Raw genomic sequence first — 21,504 nt, 5'->3', positions numbered from 1 at the left:
GCTTCTTCTTTTAATCCTACCACCTGTAAGCTCTTCTATATTAACATCACCATGAGACCACTTATTACTTCACCACAGACCATTACCAGACAAGACGGACCCACCGAAGCCATGTCTGGACAGCAGAGCCGCAACCAAGACGCGCTTCAAGACGAGCGCCGGAGCATCTCTCAGTCTGGACAGCAGAGTAGGACAACGACCCATCGCATGCACGTGATATCTTTCACTGACACACTCCGCCAGATGTCTCCCAGCCTGCAGCTGCCTCCAATTTGTTCAACACCAACTACAGGGGTCCGCAGGATGCTGAGCAGCAAGGACAGTTGCGCAACACGAATGCATCGAGTGGTATATATGGAATTCCTGCTCTGGCGTACAATGCGCCTGTATACAACCAGTTCGGGCAAGCCCCCAGCCCGGCAGTGGGTCGTGGACGTGGGAATCCTCCAAGGCAGGGTGGGCACCGCAGTCGTGTTGCAGCTGCTGGTGGCCGACAGCCATCCTACTCGGGCCGTTCAAGCCCGTATCCTCCAGTTGGCCCTGCGTATTCTCCGCGTGGATACCAGCAGCAGCTTCCCTATCCGCCAGCTGCACACCGAGGTCGCGGTCACTCCGGTCCCGTCCGATTCCCGCCCTCAGCGCCTGCGGGCCGCGGTGTTGGTCCTCGTGGCCAGCGTGGCGAGAGTGGCCGCCGTCGCTCTCCTGCACCGACGCCAGCAAGTTCGCAGCACGTCTGCTCCGCCCAGTTCACTCGGCCTTCTCAGCCTGCTCCGTCCCGCGGCCGTCCCGCCTTTCCGCCCGTGCAGTTCGGCAAGGACGACTTCCCATCCCTCGGCAGCCAGTCGCGCCAGTCCACTCCCCGACAACAGCGAGAGAGTGGTACGGACCAGGGCAGGCCCGCTGCCGGCCGTGGCCGTGGTCGTGGAAGATACGTCCCCTTCACCGACTTCAGCCTCGGCGGCAGCACCGGTCCCACTCCCACAGGCGTCGACAACATCCGCGAACCGGCTTCCACCCTCCTGCCTCGTCCCCGCTTCCACCGGAACGCCGACTTCCGCCTCACCCTGAGCCAGTGCTACCGGGGCAAGATCGTCTTCATCGACGAGCTCTCGGGCCTGGACTACTCGGGCCACCCCGCCGTCATCCGCTCCGTCAACCGCGCCACGCGCCAGATCCGCTTCTTCAAGAAGTCGTCGTTCAAGGGGATCGGCGGATTCCTCAACAAGTACGGCGAATACGTCAATCAGGCGCAGAAGCGCTGGCACGAGAAGCAGTGGCTGCTGGTCGATGACGGCACAACGCGGCCGCACCACGGCACGCCGCTGCTCAGGCTCGCCGACGGCGAGATGATGCCGGAGAAGGGGTCGTACGTGGATATCCATGGGGATGCTGAGCTGCATGTCGATTACTTTTCCAAGTACTCGCGTTTTGGCAGCTTTCCGGACCTGTATCTGCCGGAGGAGGAGATGGCGGTGTTGGAGAGGTACTCGGAGTGGTACCTCAAGAAGGATGCGGAGTACCGACAGGCCGAGGAGAGGAGGAAGAGGGAGAAATGGCAGGTGGACGAGTCGACGGGGGCGGACGTCGGGAATGTTTACGAGGATTCGGAGAACGAGAATGAGGCCGGGTAGGCTGGGGCAGCCTGAGTAGATAGCTATGGATGAGACAATCACTTCTTCTTTTGCACGAGAGACCTCTATCTGGAGAGCGCCGTGATTACGGAGAGTTGAGGTTTCGTGCAGTTTTCGTGCAGAGTTTCCAGCAGCAACCCTCCAGCCAGTCAGGCATTTGACCGGCAGGGACAGCCAGCCGCAAGCAGCGGCAGCTCCTCTATATATTCTTCCGCAAGTCTCCAGCAAGCGAAGGATGATATCAAAACACAGCAGGGCAAGAAGAAAGTTAAAACGTGACACCAATCATCAAGCGGACCGAGCCTTGTACACGCTGCGCTAGAGAGATGTCGCGTTCGACCGCATGGTGAATTCTAGTCGAGGGCCCGGACACGTTCGTGGCAGACACGGTGGTGGATGGGAGGCGGTGAGGTGGATATCAGTGGAGAGGTTTTAATGCGAGTATTCGAGGTATTGTAGCATGAGGACGGTCTTCTTAGTCATTTTCACTTTTCGTCTGTTTGGAATGCGAGCTTATGATACACTGCACAATGGTACGAAAAAGGTCTGGGTTTTACTCGGTGTGGAAGCTGGCAGCGGTGAGTTCAGCCAGCAAGTCTCTCTTAAGTGAATAGATGCTTCCACAAGCAAAACGCAGTTGTAAAATGCCGTGCTTCTCTTCATAGTGTATGCTATGCAGAAGCTAAGCACAGATTTTTCTAAATCTTGCAGTGTCTTGAGCGTGCGATGTCGTCCCCAGAGTTTTCGGCTTTGCTCTTTGAGTTGGTCGTGATCCCGCGAATCTGAAGTCAGGCGAATACATTCAGTATGTGTTCTCAGAAGTCACAGTAGTAGCACAACTCCAGATGAGTTGAGCGACCTGGCTCTGCCGGCTCTGCCCAAGATCTATCTCTTGCGTGCCCCGCCACCACTTCTTCTTCTTTTTCTTCCCTCCTCCACCACTCCCGCCGAACTCCTCTCACCGCAGAAAGTCTTTCGCTCGCCCGCCTTTGCTCCTCCGCCTACAGACGGCGTCATTTGCCCGCCCGTCCGCAAGCCGGCCGCCGCTCCTGTCGCACAAACGCCCTCCACCACGTTCCGCCTTCATCACCTTCGATAGCGCGTCACCGCTCCATACGCACACCCTGGCCGACAGTCCGCCGGACAAGCTGCGCTCTGGTCCATCTTGTCTCGCCTCTTCTACCACCCCAGTACATCTTCCCGACTCGCCGAATATGTTGTTTGCTCGCGCTTCCCCTTGTGCTAACTTCTTCTACGTCGTCAAACAGGACAGAGCCTTTGGAAACGGCCCAAACAGCAACCATGTATTCCGACGAGGCTTCCTCTGGCCTCACACGCAAGCTTAAGACCGAGAGCGGCGCAGCGCCTCACTCCGCGCCGTCCTCATCGTCCCAAAACAAGCACGACGTTGCTGGCCCGCCGCCCAAGTCCCGTCCTCTGATCGATTCATACCGGCCACAGCGCGAAAACTACCGTTCTTCTTCGTCTCTTGGCCCCAGGCCTTTCAGAAACTCTGGTCAGCGTCCTCTTATTGACTCGTACAGACCGCAAGCGCAGCCAGCGAGTGGTTACAGCCATGCTCCGCCCAAGCGCAAGGCGTCAGACTCGTCCGACTACAGCGTTCCCGCGCACCATGACAGCGAGCCGAGCCGGAAGAGGCAGGGCACGGGCAGAAAGCCGAATCCGCTCTCGGCAGCTTGCGCTTTGGAAAGCCCAAGGACTCCCGCTTTGTCCAGCTCCCCCGCCAGTACAACCAGCGCCAGACCCGCACACGCCACAAGCTACCACAACGAAGCATACGCCAGAGCCGCGCGCGGCAGAGTTACGGACCGGTATGTAGACGTCTACCGCTCGCAGGAGCGCCAACGCCTTCGCCCTGATCGATCCGGCCCGCCGCCGCCGCGCGACTACGACTACGACTACGACCCCTACCCTCCTCACCCGCGCCGCAACGCCAGTCTTCCGTCTCTCCACCGCCACCAGGCCCGCTCGCCCTCCCCTCCGGACCACCACCACCGGCACCAGCACCAGCACCACGAGCAAGCCCTGGTCCCCTATCCCACCATCAACCCCGCCGCCGCCGCTGCCACCGGCCACCTCCCCTCCCCCAAATACCTCCCCCCGCTCTCCTGCACCCCCGGCCGCATCATCTGGGTCAAGCGCCTGATCCCCACAAACACCAACACCAGCACCAGCACCATCAACTCCACTACTCCTCAAAGCCAAAACCAAAGCCAAAACCAAGGCTGGCGCTCCCACCCTGGCGTCATCCTCGACGCCGAGGACCCCACCGACGCCCGCGCCGACGCCTTCGCCTACGTCGCCACCACCACGTCCTGGAGCGTCTACCGCGGGCTCGACGCCAAGTTCGCCGCTGCCGCCGCCGCCACCCGCGACGAGCTGGCGGCGTCGTTTTGTCGCGTCGTGCTGGTGTCGCCGACAGGCGCTGCCAGCTCTTCTTCGGCTTCGGGTTCGTCTTCGGCTTTGTCTTCGGCGTCGTCTTCGTTCCGTGGTGTGGGTGCGGGTGTGGATGTTGGGACTGGGACCGCGACGGGAAAGCTGATGGGCGAGGTGCCCGAGGTCCGGATCGAGGGCGCGGACGTGTTCGAGCAGGAGACGTACGTGGACGGGCGGGCGGTGCGGCGCGTGCGCAAGCGGGAGCTGGGCCGCTACGTGAAGAAGGGGACGTGCGACGAGGCGTTTGTGACGGCGGGCTCGCTGAGGGAGCTGAAGGCGCATCTCAGGGCGCTGGCGAGCCGCGGCAACGGCGTGTGGGACCGCGCGGACCTGAGGGACTTAAGGGCGTGGGCGAGGTGGGATGAGGGGAAGGAGGAGGAGCTAGAGGAGGAGGAGGGGAGGAGGAGGAAGAAGAAAAGAGAGGAGGATGGGAAGGAGGAGGGGGAGATTTCGGAGGGGGGGTAGAGCTGCTAGAGCGGTTGTCTGCAGAGGTGCGTGGTCTGGTTGGGGGCGGCTTGGGTCTGTGTTTGTTTGGGAATTGGGCTTGAGTGTCTCCGTGATTGGCCTACAAAGTCGCTTGATAGTAAATGGAATGATTGCAAGAGGCTTGTGAAGTCGTTTGTTGATTCACCGCCTGTGACTCTGCGACCGTTTCCCCACAAATTCGCTTCCCCCCATAACTTTTTATGATTGAAAACATAGTGGCACATGCTCGGGGTGATCAAACAACCCGTCTCGTAAGGCTATATAAACCCATTACTCTGTTAACAGGCTTTGCTCTGACTACCATCATTCATATCAAAATCATTTGATTGCATATATTATATATTGGCATTTACCGGAGATCACCCATTACGAAGCGCAGCGTTTTGTTCTATATGTATGTACTTACGGATGAACGACTCTTCCGTGCCCTCATCGAACAACCAACCAAATCTGTCTCGAGGGCTCATCTCAAGGCGACAATGTGGGGGCCATAAAACTGGGCTTGAACAAGGTCCGGCTTTGGTGTCCGAACAGCGTCAGCACCGTTTACATCTTGTCGGACTCTGTCCGCATGCTGAAGATGATAAAACGATGGAGAGAAGGAACCGAAGCCGACGACCGTGTATCCTCGTCTAGATGGAGTATAGGCAGTTGCTCCCCGTCAGCAACTGTCACGCAAAATGTAAGCAACAAACCCGCTCTTCTGCATCCTTCAAATCGCTGACCCAAAGTGTAGAAGAGTCCTGGCACAGACTTTGTTTCGCCTCATCAAGCAACCAGGGCGGGGTCTGGTATAAAAGTGGTTTCTTAGACAGCTAGCTAGAAAGAACAACAACGCTTCTTCCTCTTCTCTCTCACCTCTGTGTTGTCACCTTACCACATCGTGTGATCGCTGCGACCGATTTGGGACATCCAGGCCTTTTCTCAATGGGAGTTTCCAAACGCCCAACAGCCTGTATATCACCGATTCATTCATTCTGTATCGGCATGAATAAAAGCTGTGGTGTCGTGGCTAGCGTTGTCGCGATTGATTTCATGTCTGCACCGAGGTGAGCAATTTCCCCGATTTGGCTAGTCCGTCTCGGTTAGGTTCCGTCCAAATCGACATCCATGACCAGAACCACGACACCTCCGTACGAACCTTGTAACACAATTTCCAGCGAGGCGCTGAACGGGCCTGAACTCGAGGTCGTGATGAATACCGGGGCGGAGAGGGCAGAGAACCACAGAAAGCTCCAGGAAGTGCAATTCCCCAGAGGGTGAAAGTCCGCGAAATCATGGAGGGCGGAGCGAACATGGATCGGAGGAGTGCAATCTCGCAGCCACTAAAGGAGCCAAGGGCATGGCTACCCGCCGTTCAGGGAGATCGAGACGTTAAACTGTACCAACAAGGGATCGCGTTCCGTGAATACACGGTCCCGGATACTCGTTTTTTTTAACGACCCAAAAGTCCGAGCCAGCTCCCGCTAGTCCCTCCTCCTCCCCTTCCTCCTCCTACCCTTCCTCCTCCTCCCCTTCCTCCTCCTCCCCTTCCTCCTCCTCCTCCTCTGCCTTCTTCTCCTCCTCTTCCACCGCCACCACCACAAAGCCCCGCCAAACCCCAGCCAAACCTTCCAGCAATAGCAACAAGACGCTCCGCGCCAGCGACCAGCTCGTCCCGCGCCGCATCATCTACGTCGTGTAGAACCCGACGGGCCGGAAGCGGTCGCCACCGCCGAAAGGACCAAGGCGTTGACCGAAATGCCGTTCCCCAGGACTCTGAAGCTGATCTAGAGCACTGGATTGGAGCCAGTCATCGGGCTTTTGGATCAGCTGCCCATCCTGATATCAGTGCAGGATGGTGTTGACCTCCTGCGGCCATTGACCTTGGGCGCTCATGCGCTCCGGATCCACTGAGAACCGCCCGGGTTGGAACTACTAGTCCGGGTGGAGCTCCTCGAGCAGGCCCAGCTGGCCCTCGGACCTGGCCGATCTGGGCGGAACCATTTCTTCAATCCCAAGGCGTTGGCCGGCGAACCCGCGTCCTTGACCAGCTGTTGGAAACCGTAGTCCCCGGCGTAGATGTACCCGTTATAGGTTCCGAAAGCGATGGTCCCGTCCTCTTTCTCGAGGAGGGCCGGCCGGCTCATGCTTGACGTGCAGATCGACTCATGCGGCCGGTGCGCGTAGAAGTGGGCCGGTGACGCCAAGTATTTACCGCCGGTGTTTCATGCCCGTGGATGCCAGCGCCGGCGGCAGCTCGACGTCGACGCGACGACGACGCCCGCCCATGACGGTGTGCCCGTCGTAACTCGTAAGGCTGTGCCGCGGCAGGATGATGCCGAAGCTGTGTTTATGTGGCCCCTCAAGCGCACGCATTGGCTGGATGTCGGGGAGGTGGAGAAGTATAGGGGCGTTGGGGGGGATACGGAGTTTTGGGCGACGAGGCAGATGGAGAAGCCGTGGGTGGATGATGGGGTGGTGGTGGAGGTGCCGGAGTGGGAGCCGCTGGAGGTTGGGGCACTGGATGGGGCGTGGTGAAGGGGCTATGTGTTGCTGGGGAACGACGATGAGCTGCGCCTTCTTGAATGGCGGCTGAGAAGTAGCCTGGCATCGCCTCCAAGCACGGTTCGAGCTTTCTGGATTTGGCTGAAGCATACATTTGCCCGCACTGGAACCTAAAGCGCTTCTTTGGCTGAGAATGGCCTGTCACAATAGCGTCTTCGCCATCATCTGTTCATGTGTTTGAGATTCATATCAGGATCCCGATTAGGATAAAGGTGCGGGACGAACGACGTGGAATCCAGCAAAAGACTGCACCCTAACCCTATGGAGCAGGTCAGCTTGCCGGTTTTATCAGTGTGCGTGCGGGCCTGCGCTACTAGTGGAAGTATGGACAACTTTTGTGAGAGGATATTAAATGGCTGTGATGGGCATTTTCACTTGCGAGAGATTTGCAGGTCATCACTCCTCATGGAATCTTGCGATATCTTTGAGAATTGGCAAGGCCCTCAATTCCCTTGCCACCCAGCAAATGTTGGAATTGCCGTGAAATCCTCGCCGCTGTTGCACCCCAACCACACAGGCATACCTTTGCGGCCACGACATCCCCCGCCGCGTCTTCGCGCCTGGTCCCTGCCGCCCGCCCAAGCGCATCCCTCCAACGTCACCGCGCCCAAGGGAAACCGAACACGTCCTCCACCATCACCGCACCTCCGACGCACAAGCAAAGCTCCGCGCATCCCCCACAACAACAACCTCCGACAATCGCCCCTCGCCGCCCACTCGAACCTTCACGCCCCCACCTTTCCCTCGTCCTCTCACACAACCACCACAAAAAATGGTACGCCCTACACCTCCCGCAAACGAATTGCAACAGCAGCAATCCCCTCCTCCTCCTCCTCCTCCTCCTCCCGCTCCAATCCAGGGCTGCAACCTTTCGCTCACTGACACCCGCGGCGCGCGCGCGCGCGCGTCGAAAATAATGCAGACCGCCCTCTTCAACTTCCAATCCCTCCTGCTCGTCATCCTCCTCCTCATCTGCACGAGCACCTACGTGCACGCCGTCGCGCCCAGCATCATGGACCGCAACAAGGACGGGTAAGGATTACCTACACATGACCCTACCGACCCTCCGCATCTCATCTCTCTCCCTCCCTCCCTATCGATCCGATTTCGCTTCTCCGCTACCTGCATGCCTGCTTGCCTGCCTGCCGCTTCCGCCCGCGCGCGCGCTACGCCCTCCGCCGTTCGTTGCTATACATACATACACGGAGGAGGAGAGCGGAAGGAACCCTCAACAACCGCCACACCAGCAGGGGCAGCGGCGGCGGCGGTGGCGGCGGCGAAAGAGAAGGAGAAGAATCAACACATGGCCCCCCCTTCCACAGAGCGAAAGTTGCAAGGAAGAAGGAACAAACAGAAAAAAAAAACACCAGGACGCATTTGGGCTAACTACCACGCGCCACAGCGTCTTCGGCATATTTTGGAAATTCGCTCGGGTGGGTGAGCGGTTGAGCCCATATGTCAGCTTATGCTGCATCGCCATGGCCGTGAGTCCCCCTCCCTCCCGTCTTCTTCTTCTTCTTCCTCCAGCAGCGATAAATGCTCGAGGAGTACTAGAGCCCCCCTGGTTAACTGACCGTGTCAGACTTCCCTCTTCATCGGCCAGTAAAGGAAAGAAAAAAAACTTGTGCCACGAGAAGGCTTTGCTTAATAAATACTGGGCTGTGTATGAAATCCAATGTTCAGGCTTGGGGAGCGATGGCGTTTTTCCCGTTTTCGGAGGGCCGTTTTTGATTCGTGGTCGAGTCATGTCCGAGAGTACTTAATCAATCGAGTTGCTCCTTGCATATAACCTGGAGCTTGCCCTTATCGTGACTTGGAGCATCTGGTGCACCTTTTGGCCCCGAAAGATACACAAGGTACCAGCAACTCGCTTTGGGCAAGCTGATGATCAGGATGTATGAAGACGTTTTGGCATGGGAGAAGTATAGACTTGAAAGTTCTGTTTACTACAAGCAAGAGCTACTAGGCACTAAACATGGTTTGGAGCTATAGTCGATGCAGTATATCGGAAGTACTGGAAAGAAGCAAATGAGCCACACTTCCAGTCCAGGCACACGTAAGCCTTCATCCGCATTGCATCACTCCTCTCGCACGGATCTTCTCTCAAATAGTGAGGGAACCGCTGGTCTCACCGATGTCAGAACCGTTATGTTCATGGTCCAGTTCAGCCTCCATCTTGACGGGTCCCGTGTCATCTTCTTCCATCCGCGACAATTCCCGACCGGGCACCTCGTCGGCGTAAACACCAGTGTCATCGATGAAGTCCGACTCGTATTCGTCCAGCATTGAGTCGTCGTCATCGTCGTCCGTGTAGTCGGTACAGTATCCCGATCCGCCGTTGATGTTCTGCCAGTAGCAGCTGCGCTGTTCTTCATCGGTGTGATTGTGGTACTGGCAGAGATCCTCGTCCCACGGAGGGTAGTCATCAATCTCTCCGTGTTCATCTCGCAGTAGGAGGACGGAGAGCCAGAAATCAGCCGGAACCTGCTTGCGTAAGATGAGTTCCTCTCGACATCCGGCATCAATCCCGTACGTCCAGTTGCGGGCAAAGACATCGACGAGGTACTTGCGCAGCAGTGGAGCAGGAGTAGACGCCTGCCAGACTTTGAGTATGATGCTGTAGCTAGGGACGAGATTGCCGTCTGGGTTCATCTCCAAGATGCTGTCGAAGAGATCATTCTGGAACTGCCGGATCTCGAAGTCAATGGCAAACATGTAGCACTCAAGGGCTTCACTCTCAGGCTGTGAGTGGTAGTAGTTGACCCTATCTTTGATAACTTCATTTTCGCCGACTTTGATGGGTTCGCCGTATGTCTGGCGAGGTTCGTGAACACTCCACTTCGGTAATTGGTCGCCATCGGAACGCATCCAATCAAGGAACACTCGGAAAACCGCAGGGCTGACGGTTGGCAGGTCCAGGGTTTCGGAATTGGAGACATCAAATTCACCATCGAGGTAGTTCGACCAGTAGCGGAGGAGGTCGGTGTAGATAAGGTACAGCTCACGGTCAGGTCCCACATAGACCTTCGTGATGCTGTTACTCAGGGTTTTGTCTCTGGTACTGGTTAGTAGGTGTTTGAGGCAGGGCGGAATCGACCGAGGCAGCGTGGGATTATGGCAACGTACGTGAAGGACGGCGGCCTGTCCGGCCTGACATCCCTGTTGCTTCCCTTGTTCCTGGCCATCTTCACTCTCGATATTTGTCGTGCTGCGAGAGTGGCCTCTGAATCTGAGGTGAGGTGCAGTGAGTTGGAAGGTAGAAGGGAATGTCTTGCTCCTCGGAGCGAAAGCAGACGGAAAAATTTCAGGGTCCAGCCTCCGGTTGAGGCAGGCGTGACCAAGAGCACTTTCCCGAAACAACCCAGAGGCAGTCAAGCCAATGACGTTCTTTACTACGTGAGAGCTCCCATATTTCAAGGTCAGCTCGGGTTTCACGGTGCCAGTCCGTACACAGTCTGACAAGATGGCCAAGGACGAAAAACGGGAAAACGTCAACTTAAGAGAATCGAAACATCGGGGGCACTTCCACAAGGTGTATTGGGAAGGAGAGAAATTCAATGATGTAGCTAAAAATAGCCACTTGAAGGCAAAAAGTTGCATGTTTGGTGCACGACTCACGCAAAACGAATGGTAAAGCGCAACAGGAATGGAGTGAAATTTCCAGCTCGTCAGTGTGGCGTCCATCACGGAGCGACCATACCCTACTTCCTCGTTCATTTGTCAAACAGAAAGAAAATCAGCAAATCTGAAATGGTAGACTCAAAGGAGAAAAATCCATGTTCCTATCAGAACCCAAAGAACAACGATAAAACTAGCTCTGCGAACCAATGGCTGGGTATAATAAAGGGTATATTCCGGTTTGATGCCCCAGCCTTCATGTGCTCTCACAAGTTTCGACGAACACACGACAAAAAAGCAGTTACAGAAATCGCTCATGCACTGAGCCTCCCAAGGCTGGTATCGAAAGTGTCAATCCCATCCCATCAAGCCCACGTTATCAAATCCATCCTCTGGTGAATGAGCCTCAGTCATGCGTCGGACCGCTGCTCAAGGGAAAAGGAGTAGTAGAAAAGCAACACAACGCCTCACCAAGCGCAGAAAAATGCATCTGCTATAAAACGCCCACCCTTCCAATAATTAGCCCAGCTTCCCCAAAGTCAAACATCAATGTCAGTAGCGCAAAAGGAAATACTGCTCCCAATTTAGTTGCCGTTCGTAGTGACGTCTTGTTCTTTGACGGAAAAGCCGTTTGTAGGCGCCTTGACGCTCTCGCCGCTGAGAGAGGCATCGGCATCGCCCTCGTCGTGATCGTAATCGTCGTACTTCTGGAACTCTTCGTGTTCCTCGATGTCTTCGATGTCATCGTCCTCCCTGCGGTTGCTGCTCCGCCGGCTGCCCATGCGGCCGGGCCCAGAGGAAGCGGGATGCACCGGGCTAGTCAACGGGCTGACGGGCGGGCCGCCTACGCCCGTGTTGACGCTACCGGCCAGGCTCTCTGCGCGGCCGTGGTGGCCGTGCAGGCCGCTCCGCACGCTGCCCGTCTCCACGCCCCCTTGCTTGCCGGTCGCGTAGTAGCTGTTCCGCTCCGAACTCAGCGCCGGCGGCGCCGCGCCCGACGAGGAGTACACGCTGGCGCGCTCTGCGCTGGCCACGCCGCCGAGCCCCGGCCGGTTCTGGCTCTGGTAGATGCCGCCGGTGGTGCTTGTGGCGTCGACGTTGCCGCTGAGCACCGAGAGCGGTAGCGACTCACGGCTTCCACCCCAGACCGACGAGGGCGCTAGGGCGCGGACCGAAGCGTTCGTGTCCAGGGAGTTTCGGCGCCGGCGTTTCGATGAGGAGGCTAGGGTCATGATCGAGGCGTTATCCGATAAGGTGTTTCCGGCGGTCGCCGCCTGGTAGGTGTGCGGGTTGGGTTGCAGATGCGCGGGCACGGCGGATGCAGGCGAAACCGGGTACTGGTGGGAGAAATGCACGCTCTGGGGGTGCAGGGTGGTCTGCGGTGCAGCGCCTGCGGATGCGCCATTGAGCAGGGCCGAGGGCGCCGTCGACTGTATTGTGGTGAGGGTGGTGGTTAGGGAGCGCTCCGAGTGGTTGGGAGAGGAGAAGGTGCTGTTCGCCCCGCCATCGTGCGAGCTCAGCGCACCGCCGCGGGTGTTGCTGGTCTCAGCCTTGGACTGCCCTGCGTCTGAGTATATTGTCTCGGGATTTGTCGCTAGGGTCGGGGCTGCGGACTTCACGGGCTGGCCGCCTTGGTCGAGGTCGTCGTCGGAGGCGTCTGAGCCATAGCTTTGGCGGCGCGAGACGGGCTCGGAGAAGGAGAGGTGGCCGTTTGCGCTCGCGGCGGGCGCAGGGCGATGCAGGTGGCCCGACTCGGGGTACGGGTTGTTCTTCGCGGGCGACTTGTTCTTGGCCTTGGAGGCTTGCGGCGCGCTGTTGGACGAGCCCTTGAGGTTTGCGACGCGCTTGATCCAGGCGGCGAACGGCCGGCGGCGGGAGTGACGGTCTTTCATGGCTTGGTGAGCAGGGTGGGCGGAGGAGTAATAATGGGCCGGAGGTGTTTGGGCGCCGGATATGGATGCGTCGGCCGGGCGTGGGCGGGTTTAGGCTTACCTTGCGGCGTGGGAGCTGGTTCGGCGGTAGCCATCTTGGCACCCCAGGGAGTGACAGGCGCCGTTTGGGGGAGTTCACTGCGTGCGTGGAGCGTCTGGAGGCGGCGGTTCGCCTCAGGTAGCAATGGGGAGGCAGGCGAGTTCAGCTGCTGCGCAGCAAGTCCGTGACTGTGGCGCCCAGCGCGGATCGACCGCATGCGGCCGCGAGCGGCCTCCACGGCCTGAGGTGATCGCCAAGCCGCCCCGAGACGCCTTCTACCACGCACTCGCCCAGCACTATTCGCGCTGCGCTGCCGGCCGAGAGCTGCTCGGCCGCGCGCCAGGTGGCAGCCCAGGAGCCCTCCGCGTTGCGCTGCGCCGCACCGAGAGCGTGCAGAAAGCGTGCACGCGCTGCACCTGCCAGCCACCTAAAGCGTGCGCGATTACGTCTGCGCCTGGCTCCTCGACCATTCGGCCTCTCTTCGCCTCGGGCCTGATCGCGCTGTGCGCCGCTCATTCGTCACCCAGCCGCGCACGACTCGTTCCGCCATCTGTTCCCGCTGCGTCTCCGCTGCTCCGCCCTCCGTCTCTGTGTGGAACCCGCATGCGGGAGCTTTCTGGATCCTCCGAGCCGAAGCAAACGAGTCCTGCTGCGCCCTGGCCTCTATGAATCTGGAGCCTCAGCACGATGTGACCCACCGCCAGCGCGCCCAGCGGCCCATCGCGCCCCTGCCCCCGGACGTGGTTGCCCAGGTAAAATCTTCAACCGTGATCACCAGCCTCGCCATCGTCGTCCTGGGCCTTGTCGAGAACTCGCTTGATTCCGGTGCCACCAGCATCGAGATCACCGTGGATGCTCGGCGGGGCGGCTGCACCGTCGAGGACGACGGCCTTGGAATCCTACCTTCAGAGTTCAGGGAGGGCGGCGGCCTCGGGCAACCATACTGTAGGCTTCCCACAGAGTTGCAAAAAAAGAAAAAAAAGTATAAAAATTACGGCGCTGACATCCGCCAGGTACGTCCAAGCACGACAGCTCTGATCCGGTCTATGGCCGTTATGGCACCTTCCTCGCGTCTGTGGCTGCGTTGTCCCTCCTGACAGTGACGTCGCATCACTGCCTTCACCGGTCACACAACACCGTTACTCTTCACCGGTCTCAGATCATCTCGCGTCAGATTCCTGCTCCTCGTCAGCAGGAACTTGGTTTCCCTGACCATGGCACTCGCGTCATGGTAAGGGACCTTTTCGGCAGCATGCCGGTGCGTGTGAAGCAGCGGGCCACCATGATCGACGACCGGGGCGAGCAAGAGCGCCAGTGGGAATCTCTCAAGAAGTCTATCACGGCGTTGCTGCTGGCTTGGCACCATCCAGTATCTCTTCGTCTTCGAGACGCCGAAAATGGCAGAAACCTAGTTCTTAATGCCAATCGTAAGCAACCTATTTCGCTCGCAGAGAAGCTTCCAGCCGACGAGAGAAAAATAAACGGTGCACTTCGTCCGCTCATCGCTATGCTATCGCAAGCATCCTACATCACGCCAGACGAGTGGAGCTCATGGGTACCTGTGTCAGCCTCCACGCATTCTGTATCAATCAAGGGCGCCATTTCTGTGAAGCCTGCTCCAAGCAGATGTGCACAGTTTCTTTCCGTTGGCATTAAGCCGATATTCTCAGGCGAAGGAAATAATGAGCTTTTTGACGAGATTAACCGTTTATTCAATCACTCCAGCTTTGGTATTGTTGAAGACGAGCATGAGCTCGACGAGAGAGAGAAAGAGCGCCGTTCACATGATAAGAGGTACAAGACAGATGGACCGACAAATCGACAGCTCCGAGGTGGGCGCAAAGGTATCGACAGATGGCCTAAATTCTGTTTGCATATTGGGCTCGCGGATGCTAGCGGGAACGAAGACGACGTGCTCAGCTCAGAATCTCGGCTTCATCCCATCCTAGAAGTGCTCCGAGCCGTGATCACTCAATGGCTTCAAGTCAATCACTTCCGGCCTCGTCAGCGTCCGTCCAGAAAGGGGGCGAGCCGGCCAGAGTCCGTTTCAAGCCGTGCTTCGACTCCTACATCGCAGGGACATGATGAGCTGCAGTCACAATCTCGGCACGGCGGATCCGCCAGCGAACTGGCAGAGACAAGACTGTCCAAGGGCCAAAAGCGGAAGAAGTCAAGCGATACTTCCAGCGGAGCTACTACTTTACTCGAGCCGGACGATGTAGACGTATCAAGTGATTGGAGCAAAATTAAGAGCGCAAAGCCATCATTCTATAAAAACATTTGGGGCTCAAAGAGGTCACGTTCCTCGGCATCTACCACCCAAACTACTCCAGCTACTGTTATAGAGCCCGGATCGGCCCGAGCCTCAACAGGCGGAACTGGAACTTCCTCCACGTTCTTTCAGGCAGACCCTATCATGCCGGGCGATCTTGGGTCACTTCCCCCTTCCATCGCAAGCACACCGCAAGAGATGGACATTCCTGATAATGAACAGACATCAGAGACAAATCATAGCCAATCCACAGGGTCAGGACTAGATTCCTCGATTAAATGGACCGACCCTCACAGCAAAGAAACTTACACGATCGACTCTCGTACAGGAACTGTCATCAATCAAGAAGAGCGCCGAACTAAAACAGCGCCATCCGAACCTTCTAGAGCTCCGGCAAGTATCTCAGCGGCATTCAACAAGTCTCTGAGCTTGTCGCGAAGAGTTGCGAGCGCACCGGGTGAACCTGATAGAAGGACATGGCTAGGGGATTTCCTGGCTGGGTGGGACAATCCCGTGTTCCGCACACAAGCTCCAGCCATACCTCAAGTCAGCCTGCCTGAGTTTAGCGAAGAAGTAAACGGCCTTCTTCACGGCCGTAGTAGACACTTTTCCCACGCAGACATCAATAAGGCATTTTCCGAGGCTTCCGCACTTGGGGCGTACAAGCTTTCGAAGCAAGCACTGAGGATGGCCAAAGTGGTGGCCCAGGTTGACAAGAAGTTTATCCTGGTGGTCATGCAAGCGACAAGTGCATCGGCCAGGACAATACACGAACGGGCGACGGCCCAGCCCAAGCAGTTGCTCGTCCTCATCGACCAGCATGCGGCAGACGAGCGTTGCCGGGTCGAGGAGCTGTTTGCTGAGTTGTGTTTACCCAACCCGTCTGCCGAGGCAAAGGAATGCCGTTCTAGCCACGGTCACATGTCACGCATCAAGACGAGCGCCGTGGCAAACACGCTCTATTTTGAGCTCTCGGCCCAAGAAGCGCGCCTGCTGGAAATGTATGCGAGTCACTTCTCCGATTGGGGTGTCGTATACGACCTCAACAGGTCAGGCACCAGGCACATTCTCGTCGTAAAGGCCCTCCCGCCAGGAGTGGCCGAACGGTGCGAAGCTGATCCCAAGCTGCTGCTCTCGCTCCTTCGCTCCGAGGCGTGGAAGCTAGCGGAGGAACGGACGCGAGCACCGCCCGGCGCCGCCGCCTCAGCAGCAACAGCCAAAGGGAGCACAAGCAAACCCGCAGGAACGGGCCACGGATCGATGGGCGCCACGGCGACGGCGGAGGAGCCGCATTCCTCATCGCCGTCTTGGCCCGCGCAGATCGGCTCGTGCCCGCAGGGCATTCTGGCGCTGCTCAACTCGCGGGCATGCAGAAGCGCCGTCATGTTCAACGACGAGCTGCCGCGGGCGGGGTGCGAGGAGCTGGTCGCGCGGCTCGCCGGGTGCGCGTTCCCGTTCCAGTGCGCGCACGGCAGGCCGAGCATGGTGCCGCTGGTCGAGCTGGGGGCCAGCAGCGGCGGCGTCGTTGCGGCGGCGGCGTCGACGACGGCGGCGGCGACGGCGGCGGCGCAGCGTCACCTCGCACGCGGGAAAGACCAGACCGCCATGGACCCTGGGGATGATGTGGCCGCCGGGGGCCTGGGGGTCTTTGCTGCTGGCCGCGGGCGAGGGTCTGCTGGTGCGGCAGACGGACAGCCGCCTGACGAGCAGAAAAGCGGGTTTGTGGAGGCATTTAGACACTGGCGTCAGTGACGACCTGCGGCGGACGGATTTTGCTGTAGGGCAGCTGTAGGGGCCAATTGCAACCAATTCACATCTGACCACTGCCCGCCGTCGCGGAGCGGACCCCGTTCTGCAGCATTGAGCTAATTGGTGAATTGCGGGGGTCGTAGGTTCTTCACGGCGCAGCCGCAGACGTGGGTGGTGCATGGAGAGGGATGCGAAACAGACGGGGGGGACGTGGGTGCAGCGATACCCAGCACGGGGAACGCAGGAAAGCAAGACACCAACAAGCAAGCGTAGCTTAGCGGGCTTGCCGGCGTCGACGGGACGATCGTTAGCTGCTAGCGCGCCCAGGGCCGGGCGCGGGCGTGCGGCCAGGGTGCGATTGGACGGGGGAGCGTGCCATCAGGGTGGGAAGATCCGCACCACGACTGCAGGCCTTCCGCACGTCGGCGCCTTTTTGCAGGCCTAATTAGGCCGGGGGCGGCGGGCGTGTGGAGTTAGAATGGTGGAGAGTTTGGGCTGGCTGGCCGCGTGCGAACTGCGGGATATACAGATGCGGATGGGGCGGCAAAACACAGGGAAGGAAGGGAGAGCAGGTTGGCGGAGCAGCAGGCCCGAAGCACGCAGTAGAAGAGCGGTGGACGGGGCGAAACGCTGCGTTGTGAGCGATGGAAGCGGGCATGAGTGGAGAGCGCGTCAAGCTGGCATCAGCGAGCGCCCTTCCGGCGGGACGTGGACGGGCAGAAGCGCGGGCGCTGCTGCTTCCCTAGCACGGGCTGGGAGACAAGCTTTGGTGAGATTGGGAGTCGAGACGGAAGCAGTCTGAGATGGGGGCGGATGCCTGCGCGGTGCGGCTGGCGGCATAATAACCAAGCGTCGCAGCGAGACGCCGCGGGGCATGTTGGCGGCACGGAATTCAGTTTCATGGTGTCGCAAACGCGCGTTTTGAGGGCCTGAGGCGATGACAGCTATCGCGACCCACTTATGATGACATGGCCGCCGAGCTGCGGCTGCGCTGGGCGCAGCGGCGCGGACGTGTGGTGGGAGCCCCGTCCGATCGCGAAGAATGCGGGCGGGCGGCGCGGCCATGACAAACCAAACGCCGGCCACGGGCGCTGCGGCGGCGTGCCTGCGCTGCGGCGTTGTGCCTGCGCCGCGCGCAGAGCTGGCCGGCGCAGCGAGAATGGATGAATGCGTGGTGGGGGGACCCTTTCAGATTCCACGCCGTGTTCTCGAAGGCGCGACGGCATCATCATCATCATCGCCCAGAGCGATTGGGCCCCAGCACCCCTGAGCCAATGGCGTGCCCTATCGCCGCGCACTACCGCCCGCATCCCTGTCCGCCCGCCCAGCATCGGCCGCCCGAGGAGGCGCTGCTGGCTCTCAATCTCCAGCCTGCTCTCCCATCCCTCCTCTCCCAAACCCTCCTGCACAGCTGCAGTCCCCCCAGCCCAACGACATCTGTCCGCTCAAACACCAGCACTCCACCCTCGCGCCAGCCTGCTCGCCCTTTTTCCTTCTGCAGCACGCCGGACTGCTGTGCCTGTTCCGCTGCCTTTGCGCGCTTCCGCCCTAATCCCCGAGCTTTTCCGTGTTCTCCCGCTATCTGAGCTCGCACCGCGCCCTGCTTGCTGAGGGAGCTCTGTCCTCCGCGCCGCTGCAGCACGTCCGCACGACCGCAGCTTGTCTGCCTGCCTACCGTGTTGGCCACGCCGCCCACCACCCACGCACTGCACCAGCAACCGGCCCTTTTTCTTCTCTCCACTCTTTGGCGATCTGCGCCCGGCAACTTTAATATCTGAGCTCCCACTTTCCCCCTCCCCTAACGTGCGCGCTGCCGAGACATCGTCACCGCTTTGCGACACCCCACGTCGCGTCGCGCAATCACCACACCCGCGCCTTCCATCGCAACCTCTACACCCTCCACCGCCACTTACGCCTTCAGATGACCGTTGCATCACGGTCGCAACCCCCTCCTCCGCCATGCAGTCGATGTTCCGCCTACCATGGAGCACCGAGAACCCCGCTATGGACAAGGCCCAGCTTGCCCAGCTCCAGAAGCAGCGCCCTGTTGTCGACATCCCGCTGCTGAGCAAGCTGAAGCGGAAGCGGACTGACAGCCCAGAGCCCTGCCCGCCCTCTTACCCCCCGCAGCACGTCACCAAGAAGTGGAAGTACGCAAACAGCGGCGACGTGTGTCCTGTGGTTGAGATAGGGAAGCCTGATCGACCTGTGCTGGACGCACCCAGTCCCGCGCCTGCGCCTACGCCCGCGCCTGCGCCCGCAGCCTTGCCACGTGTGAAGAGCTCGGAGAAGGCCGGCGACGCGTCGGCACCCCGGGTGGAGACGCGGCCGCTGACCGTCAAGATGGAGGACGCGGACCCGGTGGCTGCGCTCGACGCGTCTCCGAGCTCGCAGCCAAGGGCCACGATTCAGGAGGAGCTCCCGGCAGCATCGGCGACTTCGGTCGAGGTTGATCCGACCGCATATACGCCGCTGCAGCAGGCGATCGAGACGCACTTCAACCAGGAAATCCTGCTCAAGCACAACGAGCTTCGTTTGATCGAGCAGGAGCTGGCAAAGTGCCAGATTGCACTGGAGCAGGTTCGTCGCTGTCAGCTGATTCCGTATCCTGGAACGGATGCGGCGTCAACGGACGTCAGTTGCGGCGTGGGTCCTGCGCTGCAGCCTCGGCACGGCTTCACGACGCCCGAGCAGCCTGCGCCCTGGGGCGTGACGGAAGGCCCGTACGGTCGCCACTACGCAAAGTGGCTCATTCCGGATCCCAAATTCGACTCGGTGCCGGTTGCGAGCCTGCAAGCCGGTGGTCGCGCACACGCTGGTCTATCCGAAGGACGCGCGACCCGGGGAAGTCTAGCCGAGCTCCCGATGGCTGGAAAATCGCGTTCGTCACGTGCGTCGGCCGGATCCAAGCTCCAGGCGCTTGGCGACCCTTCAGCTCCTAAGATCGATCCCTTGCTGCACAAGCGTTCGACCGACGGCAAGTGGGTGCGTCTGTTCTGCCACCATCCCGACTGCCGGCATAGCAACTTCTCCAACACCCAAGGCTTCCTCAACCACTGCCGGATCAAGCACAACCAGAAGTTCGAGAGCCACGACCAGGCTGCCGTCGAATGCGGCATCCCGGTTGACGTCAACGAGCTGGGTGTTGTGTTGCCGAACAGCGAGACTACTCCTTCGACCCCTGCCACTGGTGCTGCTCCGAACCTCAATGGACCCTTCGTTCACCCTCTGATCAAGTCCAACCCTCCTACCAAGTCAAAGCCTCTTCCTCCGCGCGCATTACCGAAGAAGGAGACGCCTGCCGCACCCGGAAATGTGCAGACGCCGGATGCAAAGCCCAAGGCGCCCAAGACGTCTTTCGTCCCCTCGCCGCAAACGCCAGCTTTGAACGCTCTGCTGCAGAAGCAAGGCTTCGATGGCGACTTGAACAAGCTCGTCGACTTTGCACGGACGAAGGTCGATCTGCCCGACATGGATACCGAGAGCGACGAAGATGCCGAGCAAAGCCCGGTCACGGCACCGAAGTCGACTGCCGCGGTCAAGAAGTCTGCCTCGGACGCAACCCCTCGCGGTCCGCCGTTGAGCCGTCTACCCGCTCGGGGTGGCATGGCGCCGGCCTCGATCGCGACCACGGGGCTGCACCCCGCTTCCGGTGCCCCGCCTCGATTACAGCACAGCAACAGTTCTGCGAGCAGTGCTGCCGGTGGCAATCCCGAGTCTCCGACCATGGAGCTGAGCCCGCATACGCTGGACTCGGCACCGGGACTTGTAACGGATCACGAGGACGATGACGACGACGAGGAGGACGGGCGTAGCGTGGCCATGCGGGACGAGGATTACGGAGACGACAACGTCGTGGTTGAAGACGGCAGTGATGTTGAGAGGGAGGCCAGGAGAGCGAAAAGTGTGGAGGGTTTTGTGCCCAAAGCCGGCGGCTCGTCGAGGAAGTGAGGCATTTTTAAAGGAAAGCAAAAGCCAAGAAAAACACCAGAAAGAAAGAGAGTTGGCTTATTCTTTGCCGAACGAAACTTCACAAAAAGAACAAAGGCTTGCGCAAAGCCCCACCTTTTCTCTACGTGTCTGAATAATTTCTCGCCAGGACGAGTTGGAGATGCGTCATGGCGAGGTTGCGCACGGTCCATCTCTCTCATTTTAATACTTCTCTCCTCCTCACTTCACCGCTCTTCCGCTTTGGGAAGAGCCATCTCCTGAGCTTTTTTGGTTCGCTGCTCTCCTGTTCGAGTGTCGTACGGATACCTTGTTTTTTTATTTCTTTATGTTCCCCTCGGGGAACGGGAAAAAGCAAACTGGGAACGAGGGCTGTTTCTTGCAGATTCTCGCGCGGTGCGAAAGATTGGGAAAAGCCGGTTGTTCTCCTAAGCGTTGATTTTGTTGTACAGAAGAAGGTAGGGTTGGTGGCCTTTGTCATGCGTACTTGTCACGAGTCTCCGTTTTCTCTTCGTTATTCCTTTTTTTATTTGCGTTCGAAACATATCACCCCCTGTCGCGTTGTATGGTTATGATGTCTTTTTGTTTTGTTGTTTTTCATTGCGCTTTACGAACCTGAAAAGACTAAACCTCTCTACTCTCTTGCGTTCTTGTTTTTGTTATTTTTTTGCTGCCTGCATGCAACTCCACACACACGTCTTTACCTACGCTCTCCCTGCCCTTCTCCCAGCTTTCTGCCTTCCTCTCTCCTCGGTGTTCTTGCTGCCTTGATGCCCTGGAAATGGGTGGGGGTCTGAAGAAAACTTGATGAGAGGAGCAGTGGGT

At 58.9% G+C, this 21,504-nt stretch overlaps 7 protein-coding genes across 7 annotated transcripts; 5 read left to right on the top strand and 2 right to left on the bottom strand.

Annotated features, from left to right (window-relative positions):
* Nucleotides 1-51: 51 nt before the first annotated feature.
* BKCO1_6900021 (annexin a7-like) lies at nucleotides 52-1,631 on the top strand (the record flags this gene model as incomplete). Its single annotated transcript, XM_020278440.1, has 2 exons — nucleotides 52-187; nucleotides 244-1,631. 2 exons carry the CDS (start codon nucleotides 52-54, stop codon nucleotides 1,629-1,631), a joined length of 1,524 nt encoding a protein of 507 aa, XP_020126199.1.
* Nucleotides 1,632-2,933: 1,302 nt separating this feature from the next.
* On the top strand, nucleotides 2,934-4,553 carry BKCO1_6900020 (uncharacterized protein; the record flags this gene model as incomplete). Its single annotated transcript, XM_020278439.1, has 1 exon — nucleotides 2,934-4,553. One exon carries the CDS (start codon nucleotides 2,934-2,936, stop codon nucleotides 4,551-4,553), a length of 1,620 nt encoding a protein of 539 aa, XP_020126198.1.
* A 3,340-nt stretch (nucleotides 4,554-7,893) lies between these two features.
* BKCO1_6900019 (uncharacterized protein) lies at nucleotides 7,894-8,157 on the top strand (the record flags this gene model as incomplete). The annotated part of the gene is made up of 1 exon (XM_020278437.1): nucleotides 7,894-8,157. One exon carries the CDS (start codon nucleotides 7,894-7,896, stop codon nucleotides 8,155-8,157), a length of 264 nt encoding a protein of 87 aa, XP_020126227.1.
* A 1,067-nt stretch (nucleotides 8,158-9,224) lies between these two features.
* BKCO1_6900018 (uncharacterized protein) lies at nucleotides 9,225-10,306 on the bottom strand (the record flags this gene model as incomplete). Its single annotated transcript, XM_020278436.1, has 2 exons — nucleotides 9,225-10,176; nucleotides 10,248-10,306. 2 exons carry the CDS (start codon nucleotides 10,304-10,306, stop codon nucleotides 9,225-9,227), a joined length of 1,011 nt encoding a protein of 336 aa, XP_020126228.1.
* A 1,017-nt stretch (nucleotides 10,307-11,323) lies between these two features.
* BKCO1_6900017 (ca2+-modulated nonselective cation channel polycystin) lies at nucleotides 11,324-12,631 on the bottom strand (the record flags this gene model as incomplete). Its single annotated transcript, XM_020278435.1, has 1 exon — nucleotides 11,324-12,631. The coding sequence occupies one exon, from the start codon at nucleotides 12,629-12,631 to the stop codon at nucleotides 11,324-11,326; it is 1,308 nt and encodes a 435-aa protein (XP_020126215.1).
* A 744-nt stretch (nucleotides 12,632-13,375) lies between these two features.
* BKCO1_6900016 (dna mismatch repair protein) lies at nucleotides 13,376-16,734 on the top strand (the record flags this gene model as incomplete). The annotated part of the gene is made up of 2 exons (XM_020278434.1): nucleotides 13,376-13,655; nucleotides 13,724-16,734. The coding sequence occupies 2 exons, from the start codon at nucleotides 13,376-13,378 to the stop codon at nucleotides 16,732-16,734; spliced, it is 3,291 nt and encodes a 1,096-aa protein (XP_020126216.1).
* Nucleotides 16,735-18,690: 1,956 nt separating this feature from the next.
* BKCO1_6900015 (retrograde transporter protein) lies at nucleotides 18,691-20,682 on the top strand (the record flags this gene model as incomplete). Its single annotated transcript, XM_020278433.1, has 1 exon — nucleotides 18,691-20,682. The coding sequence occupies one exon, from the start codon at nucleotides 18,691-18,693 to the stop codon at nucleotides 20,680-20,682; it is 1,992 nt and encodes a 663-aa protein (XP_020126214.1).
* Between the last annotated feature and the right edge of the window lie 822 nt (nucleotides 20,683-21,504).

Source organism: Diplodia corticola (assembly GCF_001883845.1).
Source record: "Diplodia corticola strain CBS 112549 chromosome Unknown scaffold69, whole genome shotgun sequence".
In the NCBI taxonomy this organism is placed as follows: domain Eukaryota; kingdom Fungi; phylum Ascomycota; class Dothideomycetes; order Botryosphaeriales; family Botryosphaeriaceae; genus Diplodia; species Diplodia corticola.
Note: the sequence above shows the minus strand (reverse complement) of the source record. Positions and strands in the feature narration are given on the sequence as shown.